This window comes from Haemaphysalis longicornis, unplaced genomic scaffold, assembly GCF_048455015.1.
Source record: "Haemaphysalis longicornis isolate Haplotype H1 unplaced genomic scaffold, Haemaphysalis longicornis Haplotype H1 scaffold_8, whole genome shotgun sequence".
In the NCBI taxonomy this organism is placed as follows: domain Eukaryota; kingdom Metazoa; phylum Arthropoda; class Arachnida; order Ixodida; family Ixodidae; genus Haemaphysalis; species Haemaphysalis longicornis.
Window position 1 is genome coordinate 90,093,348 of NW_027526445.1, and position 13,013 is coordinate 90,106,360.

Below are 13,013 nucleotides of genomic sequence, written 5' to 3' on the forward strand. Positions count from 1 at the left end.
TTAGACACACAACACTAATATGCAGAGTATTCAAAGAACAGCAACAAGAACAAAAAAAAACAAATATTGCGGAATTCTGTAATGTGCGAGGAACATGTTTGCAACAGTATGATTGGGCATGTAAATTACCAAGTGCACACGGGAAAAAGGAATAGGACAGGCATAGCACTGGTTGCAGGTTATGTAGAACAAAAAAAGGCAATAACGTCATATATAGGCCAAACATTCTCTCAATGGCATCAACACAAGACATACATGATCAGCAGAAATCCACGCGTAGAAAAAAAAAAACCAGAGACAAACACCAACACGTCTGAATTCACATTATTGAATGGCCCAACGACACTCATATGTACGAAACCAGAGTGCAGCAGTTATCGGGTTTCCAATAAGACATGCCGATTGAGTTCTGTGTTCAAGGATTAGAGCCGAGCGTCGCCAAAAAAGAATCAAAGGATGACGCGTTTACCACGTCGTACGAAAGAACGTTCCAGTGCCTTATCGTCCTTGGAAAAAAAGAGAAACGGTGGGCGTTTGCTTTACCACGAAGAGCCACAAAAGTCTTATCATGCTTGCTTCGTCTCTTCCTTCATTGATTCGCTTCAAATACTTCGACAGACGATTGTTCGACGGACTAGACTTCCGCTGCTCTCTTTAACCTCTTCACCTAAGGCATTCCTCTCCCTACTCGGTTTGACAAACACAGTGAACGTGTTTTTGGGCTAAGTGCACTTCATTGAACACAAATCATTCAACTCAAAACTTCATAAGCACGAACTAGCTCCAATAAATGCTAAAGTGATAATAGTTCAGTGATTGCTGAATAGAAAAAAAATTTTTGTTTGTGTTTATGGTCCTTGCTGTGGCGCTCGCCGAAGTATTAAAGTAAACAAGGAATTAGACGTTCAAATAGGGCAAACATTTTCACTCCTATAAATCTTGGACTATGTCCCATTTCTGTGCGCGAAAATACTCTTTTGAATAACATGCAACGAATGTGTTTAGTGTTGTATAATTTTTTTTTATTTATTTACAAATACTTCAGGCCCTATTCGGGCCCAAGCACGAGTGGGTACATACACAATACACATACATTAATTGCAACTACCGCTAACATATATTTGATTAGAAAAAAAAAGTGCTTCGTAATTCGGAACACGACAGTAATACAGCAGTAATAAAATGTGCACACACATCAATGCAACACAATACACAAGAGTAATATAACAGTAATAACATGTAGACACAGCGATGGAATACACAAAGAAATTACGTACTACACATAAAATGAAAAACGAATGCAGGAAGCATCTGCCTTCATTGTGTCAAAAAAAAACGAAAATTTATTGGTCAAAGGAAAGGTTGTTTGCAAGCTGAATGAACGATTCTGTTGTATTAGCGTTAACTACTTCTTCGGGTAATTTATTCCATACGGAAATTGCATGCGGAAAAAGAGAATATTGATGTACGTTATTATTACTAAATGGTTGCCTAACTGTTTTGCTGTGGTTTGTACGATCAGACCGCATGGGGGGCTCAGTTAAGTAACTTTCACGAGGTATTTTGTAGTGACCGTGGTACAACTGATATAAAAACTTAATACGAGACACAGTTCTGCGATGAGCTAGTTTTTTTTTTTAATTTTGCCCTGTCGCGAAGAACGGACACGCTGGAAAAACGCGAGTATGTGGAGTATATAAACCGCAAGCCTAAATTTTGCACTCTTTCTATTTTCTTGATTAAGTATTTTTGATGCGGGCTCCATATCAGATCCGCATATTCTAATTTTGGTCTAACGAGAGCTTTGTACGCTGTTAACTTAACGGCCGATGATGCACGACGCAATTTTCGTTTCAAAAATGCCAGCTTTTTTAGCGCATTGCTGCAAACGTTTTCTATATGGGGTTCCCAACGGAAATTGCTTGCCAGTGTAACACCTAAATACTTCACTCTCTGGGTTTTACTTATATAAGCATTATTATTATTATAAGAACATTCCAAAGGTTCTTTTTTGTTGGTAAATGTAATAGCCGCCGTCTTACAAGTATTAAGCTTCAAGCCCCATGTTTCAGATCATACACTGATTGAGTGCAACGCATCTTTGAGTCTTATTTGATCGGAGTGTTGAGTTACATTGGCATAAACAACACAATCGTCCGCAAACAGCCGGATCTTCACAGGCGATTGAACAGATAAGAAGAAATCCTTTATATAGACTAAGTACATTAAAGGAACGAGCACTGATCCTTGTGGCACTCCTGAGTGCACATCCAATGTATCGGAAACGCAGTCATTCACAGCCACGTATTGTTTTCGTGAGGACAAGTAACATGCTATCGAACGGACAATATTGCGCTCAATGCCCATAGAGAACAGTTTGGTTATTAAGTCAGTATGCGGAACTACATCAAACGCTTCATCAAAATTACGTGTCGTTTCGTGCTCAAATTTCGCAATACCAATTTATAGAAAGAAAAGGTTTTAGAAGAAAGTATTAAACACAAAATGAAAATAAGAGTTTGAATTTTATGGCGACCGAGGCTCGCGCTCTTGACGCAAGCGCAATGTCCGCACAGTCCGACCAGTGGACGCAGCAGTGAAAACGCAATAAAATTGAACGCCTCAAATATTTATTGCGGGGGACGGGCTTAGACGGGGAAAGTTAGAGAAGCGCGGGTGACACAGGAGACTAGGTAACATGGCAGGGGTAACAGATTACTTCCAGGAGATTTGCAGCGACGCGAGCGGACGCGCGTCCAATTTGAAATAAAAAAATCCTTGCCTTCTGCTTCGCTTCGTGGTAGTAAAATATTATAAAATTTACATTATGGCCCATCTTTCTCATTTTAAGATATAAAGAACATTTAAAATCTTGTTTGGATAAAAATATAATGGGCGTAAAAGCATCGTTCAATCTTACAGGTTTGCATTTGTGTAATATAGTGTTACGAAGGTGGGCGAAGCTGTGCGTTTAAAAAGAGGAAAAATACAATGGGTCACAATACCAGAGATCTCGCTGTGTCCTTCTGGGCCCCAACCCGCCGGTAAGCGTATGGCCGTTGAATTTCTGACACCCCCTACACACAGACACACGTGCAGGCATGTGTACCAGCACGCGCACACACAAGCAAACGGACACACACCCCACACACACTCACACACACGCACACCACACACACACACACACATATACAGAGGCACGCGCGTGCACACACACACGCACACACACACACGTGCGCGCACGCACACAAACACGCACGCACACAAACACGCACGCACACGCACGCACACGCAAACACACGCACACAAACACGCAACACAAACACACACAAACACCCACACACACACATTAAACGCACACGCACACGCACGCACATGCACACGCACACGCACATACATGCCCACACGCACTAACACGCACACGCGCTCGCACTCACACGGACACGCGCACGCACTCACACACACACACACTCACAAACTCACACAAACACACCCAACCCAAACACCCACGCACACGCACGCACGCACGGACAAATACACACACACACACACACACACAGAGAGAGAGAGAGAGAGAGAGAGAGAACTCGCTTCCAAGTTGACCTAGACCGAAAATCGAAATTCAAACATTTGATGCTTTGCCCTGACAAAATTAACGCTCAACACCGCTCACCTGACATATGCTCGGGTGGTGAAGCGGCAATATTTTCATATGAGCTACGAAGAACGCTCAGCTCTCCGTATGTTCCTTCGTAGTGACCGCTTCATGCTGTAATGGCAACCCTGCGCCGACGAAGCACATACACCTGCTGCATGAAAAGCTCAGGGGAAAGCAGTTTTTGGATTTTTGACAAAAGGGTTATCGCCATTCCATCTCGGTGACGTGGTGAAATCAGCAACGGTCATGTTTTTCTGATGCCATCCTTATGCGTTGTAGGGTTCTCATGATTTGTAGGGAATGTTCAAGGCAAAGAAACGGCGGCGTTTCTGGGCCTTGCCAAATATTCTATTTCTGATGGCTAAGGAACGGCAGCCAATTTTTGCAACATCCCGTTAAGGGGTGGAAATACATTTCTGAACTTTTCCGTTCCAAAATTTTGCTGGAATGTATAAAACGTCTGCACGAAAAATAAAAGAATTTCGGCATTGCCCTGTGAGGGTCAAGGGCTGGTTCCACAGAAAAAAAAAACTTTGTAGCCAAATTTTCTACTAATAACGAAGCGGTCTTCCAAACATTAAATGGGAACAATCTTGTAGAACACGATTGTTACTTCTTTATTTTGTAAGCTTTTTAAACACATGCCATACTTCGTCTCATTGTTGCTCCTAAGTCGTACAAATGTCAATGTGTTGACTCTTGGAAACCATCTAAAAATTTAAAATGAAGGCGCGCGCCTAGGTTTCTTGTTACTTTATCACTAATTAGGGTACTTTACTGAGCATTAGATAAATTTGGAACTTGTTTTTAGGGGAAACTGGAGTATGTTTGATTTGTGCTAAGCGCGGTGCTTCAATAAAGAAAACCTGAGTATACTTGAAAAGGATAGTATGTGTTTCGCAGTAAATTAGGAGCGGGAGATGAAATTGCAATGAACAGACGGAAACATTTCTGTTTCAAGCCACTCATTGTTTCCCGCTCTGCACGAATTGTCAATTTAGTGTGTGAGAAAGAGCTGCTGCATAAGCAAGAACCAACAATTTTAATGAACTCCTAACTCGCTGGCAACCGAGAATGCTAGCATCCCTGTTGCCTCGTACGCTTGGTTGTCCTCCAACCACCTCCACCAGCTGGCCATCTTCGATATATTTAGGAGGAATTTTTAGTAATAATCTTACCCGCAATAATGTATGCCTTTATTTTATCGGTCGCAGTTGGCGGTGCGCTTCAAGGGCAAGACCGCACACGCTGGAGCTTCACCTTGGGAAGGCCTGAATGCTCTTGACGCTGCTGTAGCGTCTTACAACAACATCGGCCTTCTCCGACAACAAATGAAACCGTCTTCAAGGATTCATGGTACGCACGTATTGTTTATATATGTATACTGTCAACTCCTTCCCTTAATCTTTATCCGTTAGGCTTTCGCAAGACGATGTCCCGGGGCGTGCCTGTTCCTGTTTTGAGGGTTTAGTGAAAAGATTAGCGAAGGGGAGAGTAAAAATTACCTGCCCTCATTCAACCAGCAGTCGTATGCTAAATAATATTCTAATCATATCCAAACTCTCCCGGCGTATACGGAGCCTGTACCACCCAAAAAATTTGACGACAACTATACATTATGCACAAGGCCAGCTATAACTTGAAATTTAAATTTCGTGTACGTGTGGTAAGAACAAGGGCTGCGGCACACATGCCAAGACCATCCGCACAAAATTTCGTCTTAGCACTTAAACAGCCTCATTTTTTGCCTTTTACAACTTTAAAGGGACACTGAAGTGAATTTGTCAATCTCCCGTTTTTGCTTGCACTGTGTAGACTGGCTCAAATTAGCACACTTTTCATCGTGTTTACGATTGACAAATAGGTAATTATTTTACAAAGCGCGAAAGAAGAAAAACTACCATGCGCGGTTTGCGGCGGCCGCACCAACTAAAGCTGTGACGTTAGGAGGAGCGGGCACCGTGATTGGACGATGCCCAAGGTGAGCAACCAAACAAGTTTCGGTTTCATTTTCGGTTCTGTAAAACACAACCGTTGGCGTTGTTGGATGGGCATTCTCAATAACTCAGTAATCGTAGTACCGCGCTTCTGCCATGTTGTCAGCTGTAAAAATGCATAAAGATAAGCCTCCCAGGACGGCTTGGAACCGTAGCATTCACTAGCCGAAACCTGCGCAGTGCATGAACGCCCTCCGCCTACCCGCAGACGCCCAAATGTCATGCTCTTTTCCCCCATATTTGGAGCTTGCCTCCCTCATGCCTGTATCGTAAAAAGTGTGTTCGCACCAGGCCAAGGGTCTGTTCAATCTGGCCTGTGCCCACTGCCTGCAAGCAGTCGGTGCTTATGGCAACAGCACACCAACGAGAACTCGCTAGCGCGCCACTGCCAGCCTGCGCGCGTTTTGTGAACTAATTCGTGTAGCCATGAACGTTGCGGCCCAAAAAAAGGTGAACTCAATATAGAAAACATCGGCGGAAAACGAAAAAGTTAACTTACAGAAAAAAAAAGCACGTACCCGCGGGGATTCGAACTCCTGACTTGCAAAACACTTGCGGTGGCATATCTAGCGCCCCAAACAACTCGGCCACGGAGCGGGCTTCCCATGCCTTTGTAATATACGGTATATATTGTACAACCAGTTTACACTTTTATTTATTCTTGGCATTTCAAGCAGCTTAGGTGACTATTTGTTGTATTGCGCTCGTGCAATAAGCGTCGCCCGAGTTTCCACAATAGCTCACGTCTAGCAATTGCATTTCGTAGACGGAAAAGCGTTCGCAGATGCGTAGTCGTGCTGCTGACCGCTGTGCTTGTTCGCCCAGCGCAAAAAAGTGCTTCCCGCACCCTAGTTTTACGCTGTACGGTAAAAATATCAGTTGATTTTGTTTCCTTAGTACCTATATTGACTTCGCTGACTCTTCTCCCGCCTTCAAGAGGCCTTATATTTTCCTACTGGCGTACCAGTCAGCGAAGCGTCGCATGTGCGCTTGTGCAGCGCTTGTGTGAAGGGACCTTGACTTGGAGCTAGATACAGTGTACAAACTAACCAAGTAACGAAAGGCAGATTCTACCATTCACAAACGTGTCCTGGCTTCGTTTCAACTGAGCGAACGAATTGCGACGACCCGTCGGCGGCCGGCGGACGAAACGCTGGGCCGACTGACTGTCTGAAGGCAGGGGAGCCGTGCAGTAGCACAGCCAATTGCGAGCTCGGCTCCTCTCGACGTCACACGAAAACGCCGCAGAAAATGGGCGAGCGTAAAGAGAGGAGGACAGCATTTTCGAATTAATTTTTCTACTAAATAAAATCGCGTAAACGCGCCCAGGGTGGTCGAAACATGGTCTGGGGACTCCGGACTACAATTTGCGCAAGTAATCCCGCAATGTTTACATATCACTTCAGTGTCCCTTTAAATGAACGGCGGGATCGCATGAGTTATCGCTTTGAGTAGGTTGTCCCACCTTAGAATATAGGTAAAGCTACAATTTCGTGCCATTCATACTGGGAAAAGGTGCTAGTGACACTCCCCGTCCTACAGGAAATAATTAGCCAACCATGCATCTGCGGAATATTCATTCGATAACTTTCTGTTGCGCAGACCTTTACCACAAGAACATGTGGTGAAAATTTCATGCATTCAGAGAAACCTACAGTAGCCGCGAACCCTCCCACTACAGAAAGCCTAGACAGGGAAAGTGGGCGAGGTGTTAGCAGCCGATTCCTGGAAGAAGATGGACCTTGTGCAGTAATGTCGTATGGCGTGAGGCGTTGGGTACCGGTAGTTTGAACGTAGAAAGAGCGAGATTTGCACTCTCGCGCACTCTCCACGCAATCTCGATTCTCACGACAACCATTAACTTATGCTATGACTACTTGAGAGAGAGCGAGGAAGCACGCCAATGCTCACGAGGATTATTGTAGCGGTGGACCCGCTAAACCATTTAACACCATGTCGCATGAGTTCATGATCAAGGACCTGGAGAAAGCTTAGTTCGAGAATACGGATGATCAACATCGTAAAACGGGCTTTGCAGAGCAGCATGGTGTAGCTCACATATGCGAAGCCAAATACTAACACATTCGTGAACCATGCCGAATTACCGCAGAAAGGCATTTTATCGCCAATACTTTTTAATATTGTGGTGAGCTCACTGTCGAACAATATACAGCATGTAGAAAGCATTCAATTTAGCATGTATACCGACGACACTTTGACCTGGCCAGAAGCGAATGAACAGAAAACCCCATCCAGTGCTGTAAATGACCTAGAAAAGGCCCTTAACGCATTGCACTAATATCTTCTGTCTACCGGAAAGCAAAGTATCGTTCGAAAGACGCAAAACGTTTTAATACGCGGATAAGAGCAAGCTAGATTTCGTGTGCAGTCGAGCGGGGGTGGCCGGTCTAGAAATGATGAGATACTGGATTGCTCCCAATCTGTTTCCGATACGGCATACGTATTACGAAAAAAGAGACGCCACTGAATGGTTAAATTAATCAAGACTTCATGGCCGAAGCTGCTTCCCTTAATTAGAAGAATGTTGCCAGAATTAGTAGGTGCCACATTAGAGATAGCACGAGCGCTGGTGCACATTGTTCTTCCATTGCGCGCCGCTGGTAGGTCAACATTTTTCAACTTTTCCAAAGCCCAAACAAGAATTGGAAGTTCTGTACTACTTCCTCAGCGGGGGGTTATTTGGTAATTGGCTCTCTCGGTACGGCTCATAAAATCAACCGTTATTCCCGACGGCCGCCTCAAAGCGCGTATATAGAAACGCGCAAAGAAATGGATTACGCACACGGGCATCAATGCCGACTAGGTTAATACTGTCGTCCACCACTCCAGCTCGCATTAATTCCCCGCTGACACCATCACGCCAAGCGCTCCGCCGCGCCACGAGTTCCGTATTACGCCTAAACGCCCGCTACCAAAAAAAAAGGCTTCTAAGGCATTACTGTCCGGAGAGATCAAATTTGCCCAATGCCCTAAGTTTCAACACGAGGTACACCAAATTACGCACTAAGGAAACCGACAATTAACAATGCTGGTGCCGCAGCAGTAAGGGTTACAAGTGATAACATCCCAGAGGGTTGCTAGTGCGAGAAGGCACCTTAAGACAATACTTCAATTGCTCATAATCATAACAAAACGCCGATAATGTTTCTGGAAATGAATCTGCGCATCTGGATAAAGGCTGCCAGGAACACGCCTCGACAGGCATAGAGATGCACTCAAGTCTGCACCTATGAGCAGGTACACCTACGCACTACAGTAAACTTCCGCAGGTACATTAACAAAACTGTTGTAGATGAATGCGCTTTGCAACGAGTTACACTAGCGTTCCAAATGGGTGTCTGTCATGGCACCTAGTTAAAAATATTTATGAAAAAATTCTTTAAAAACTGTGAAACTCAGGAGGACAAAACTCGTGGTTAAGATGTGCATAATATCACTGTCTTTTACAGGCGTGATTACCGAAGGCGGCAAGTATCCCAACATCATTCCCGAGGCGACTGAGATGCGCTTCTTTGTACGGTCGCCATCCACCGAGGAGCTCGTAGAGGCGCTGGGAAAAGTCGAAGCGTGCTTCCGCGGCGCGGCTGAGGCAACTGGATGCACTGTTACCATCGAGACGATGGGGACGTACATGCACGTTATTCACAATGCCACCATTGCCAAGGCTTACCGCAAGCACGCCAATTCACTAGGTGGGTATCATTGCGTTGCGAAAAAAATGTTGCTGGGATAGCTATGTTTTGGAATAAAGATTTGACATTGCACAGTGGAATATTCAGAGCGTCTCCCTCATCAAGTTTACTTTGCCTGTTTTCGTCCAGCATTTGTTTTCTGTAATATTAAAACCATTGAATTGTAATGCAAGCTAATGTCACACTCAACGTTGAGATGTGACGTATGAAAAAGAAAAAAATAATCAGTGCCGAAATTCTGCGTGCTCGAAAAAATGGCTCAGACTGCGATAATGGCTCCCCGAATTCAGCATGAACATTTTACTTATTTATACGCACACAGCTGTTGAATGAATGCTATGTTTTGTCATTTCCGTTAAAATAAAAGCTTATTAACAACTTGGGGCGATTGCTTCCGCCCCTTCTGGTCAAAATCAGAAGGCTTACAAGGAACGGCTGCAAGTTTTTCTGCATCTTTCTTTTCTTTGCTGCAGGCGTTTCCTTCGTGGATGACTTCGTACAGAACATGCCACCGGCGGGCGCATCGACTGATTGTGGCAACGTGTCGCACCGCATTCCCACCGTGCACCCAATGTTCGGCTTGGGAGATACAGCGGCTGCTAGAGGGCCAATGAACCACACCAGGGAGTTCACCGACTGGGCAGGGGCAGCTGAGTCGCAGGCTCCTACGTTAAGGGCGGCAAAGATCATGGCGTTAACTGTACTTGACCTGTTTACTGACCCCGAAATTTTGCGCCAAGCTAAGGAAGAGTTTTCTGCTTTGAGTATTCCGCCGGAAGAAGAACTCCGAACACTCGTGTCTTAAGTTTGCTGAAATCCCCACTTGGTATAAAATAGCATCTACGGATTAACCCCAACCATTATGCTAGCTTTTCTGAAAAGAGATGTTGCTTATATGTCCCTGGATGTTTTGTTCCTTTACTGAAAATATTCAGGTGTGGTTCTTCGCAAAAAATAAAATTGTCGACCTTCTTTGATGAAGCGGTATTTCCTTCTTCTCCAGTGCACGTAAGGTGAAGCGTGTTACAGCGAAGTAACAGCTCCACTGCGCTTGTCTCTGCATATTGATTGCAGAGATAAGTAGTAATAAAAAATAACTGGCCGATATGCAAAGCACTTTGTTATTTTTTGACGTTGGGCGCGAACAAGTTGTCACCATTTTCACCGGTAGTATTGAAAACAGAGTTCAAGTGTTGCAGCGCAGAAATTTACAACCAAAACGTCATGAACCCCTGACCTAAGGGTACCATACGTGGAGGTTGCATGCCAGTTAGCTGGGCTCTTCAATAGTACAACAGCGCTAACTTCCCGTTTACGACGCCGTAGACTTCATCACTCCAAACTTAGCTATGGCAAATGGACAAAGGACAAATTACAATTTATGCTCAGAATGTGGCACAATGATGCGGCAGGACCAGAGGAGACGTAAAATAAGCAGTGGAGCCAGTACATTAGGTTGGGCGACGCTCCACAACCTGCCACGTTTCAGGCCTAGCTATCGAACTTGACACATTTTGACTCCTCGGTGGCGTGATTTTTTCTCTCCCGTCGTAGTTTCACGCACCGTTATGACTGCCTTCTTTATTGTTTGCTGCTCTCACTGCCTATCTAAGTTCCTTTCACACTTTTACAACTTTTACTCTTTACACCATAGAGAGAGAAGATGCCCCAGACGCACACAGTTTTCTAAACTAAGATGCCGGTGTATTGGCTTCAGCTGGCCCAACAAACGTGAAGTCTTTGTGGCACGAAAAAACGGGGATGGCTGCCTCAACGCGATCTTAAGCGTCTTGATTTATCGTACCTGATAACCGTTCTAAGAAAAAAAGCTCAGGTAATGAGCTCATTGGTCCCATGAGCGGAATTTGGGGTGTCGTATATAGCTGAATTCTAGGAGCCAAATAACAGAAACGGCGCCTTGGTTTTGAGCTTCGTGGTATATTTGCGACACTCCATCTAAAAAAGCTGTCACGAATATGAAAGCACCGCTAGAAAACCAAAATATAAGTATTTATGGCATATTGGGATTATACTTGTTAAATACAAGGAAACACAATATTGGGATTACGAATGAATTGGTTATTTTTAATCTAGTCTATCGCAGGCGCGAGGAAAAAACAGGCCAAGGCGGTTCGACCTTCTGAGATATATCAACATTTAGGGCAACAAAAGTGTTCATCACGCCACACATGTCACTGCAGCACTACCAGGGTTCTTAAAGCTGCCTAGTTGCTGAACACGGAACGTCCTATATTTTATGTCATGCCGACAATCCCTGTCTCCAATGAATTACGGTGGAAGCTGAACCGCAGAAAGGCCGAAATGGAGAGTTCTTCACGGTCATCTCAGAAAGCCGGACACTAAGATTTTTCGTATCGGTCAAGGCTAGTTAGACGTCATGTAATGGTTCCTACACGACGTACAAGAGAAACCTGAAGATTACGCTGAAAGGTGTGATGTCGGAAGAAAAGACAACAGGGTGCAGTTTGCTATCGACAACGTAGGTATCACGCCACCAAGCGCATCAGCAATATCGCTAGACGCACAAGACAAACGGCTCTCGTGCTTGTCACTGATATGTGCCGTATCTGCACGTTTGAGTTTAAACTGCGACTCGGGGCAGACAAGTTCCAGACGCGTCGGAAAGGGCGCTGGATAGCGTACTGCTATGACGAGCCCGAGCTCTTGCGCAAACTTCCGGGCTAATCTAGGGACTCGCAGCGCGACTGTTTTTTAGTACTTAGCATTCTTCGCCAAGTAACACCCATCACGCCAGGACTTTTTAATGTCTTGCATTCGCACAAACATTCAAAATTCGCCGAAGTTGCGCATTATAATCGTGACAATAACTTAAACAAAAATAGTATGTCAAACAATACTTTGAAAAACAGAAAAATGGGAAACATTAAACATAGAAAATTTGAAATCTTGATGATACGAAATCAAGTTGTGTACCGAAGACTTATCTAAAAGAGTTCGTAAAAGGGCGCTGGAAATACAAATAAAACATTGAAAATGAGCAAGCTGTCAAACTCCGGCATTGCCGCAAAAATAAATAACCGAAGGAATTAACACATTCTATCCTGATATTATCGTACACAGCGACATTGGTAGAATACACCTATAAAAAATAAGACAAACAGAAAACAATGAAGTTTTCATAAAAATTACTTCATTAAATCAAAAGTATGCACCTTACACACTATGTTTAAAAAAGCGGAGTAAATTAAAATGACCGAAAATAAATATAGAAAATGGAAATAGAAAGAGCGAAATTAATAAACCCTGTTATGCCTTGTAATGCCCCGTACGGCGGAAATCGAAATATTTGGTCAAGACCGATTTTGAAAAACAACAAATCACCAATTCGAAATTGAAAATAGAGAAACTTCAAAAATGATCTGGTAGAATCACATATGCATTTAATCTATAATGAATTCAGAAGAGTAAACACAAAAAGCACGCATGAAAACGTTAGAAGTTCGAGTAAAAAAGCCCAACGGAGCAACTCAGCACTGTTCTTGAGCCTGCGGAGAACTATTTGCAAAATAAAGCTGCATCATTTCTATCATGATAGAAAGTAACATCATTTGGGAAAAGAAACAAAGCGCTATATTGACAAAAATCATTTATTGGTTCCAAGAA

At 43.9% G+C, this 13,013-nt stretch overlaps 1 protein-coding gene across 3 annotated transcripts in view; it reads left to right on the forward strand.

The window, feature by feature from the left end:
- Nucleotides 1–10,335, forward strand: part of LOC144150227 (peptidase M20 domain-containing protein 2-like) — a 40,607-nt gene extending 30,272 nt beyond the window's left edge. For 2 of the 3 annotated variants that reach the window (XM_077682081.1, XM_077682082.1), the window contains 3 exons: nucleotides 4,873–5,014; nucleotides 9,126–9,368; nucleotides 9,842–10,335. In XM_077682081.1, the coding sequence (XP_077538207.1) occupies nucleotides 4,873–5,014; nucleotides 9,126–9,368; nucleotides 9,842–10,173 (717 nt within the window). In that variant the 3' untranslated portion in view covers nucleotides 10,174–10,335. The remainder of the gene's footprint in view (nucleotides 1–4,872; nucleotides 5,015–9,125; nucleotides 9,369–9,841) is intronic. The other variant, XM_077682083.1, reaches the window with a different exon arrangement.
- Nucleotides 10,336–13,013: the final 2,678 nt, after the last annotated feature.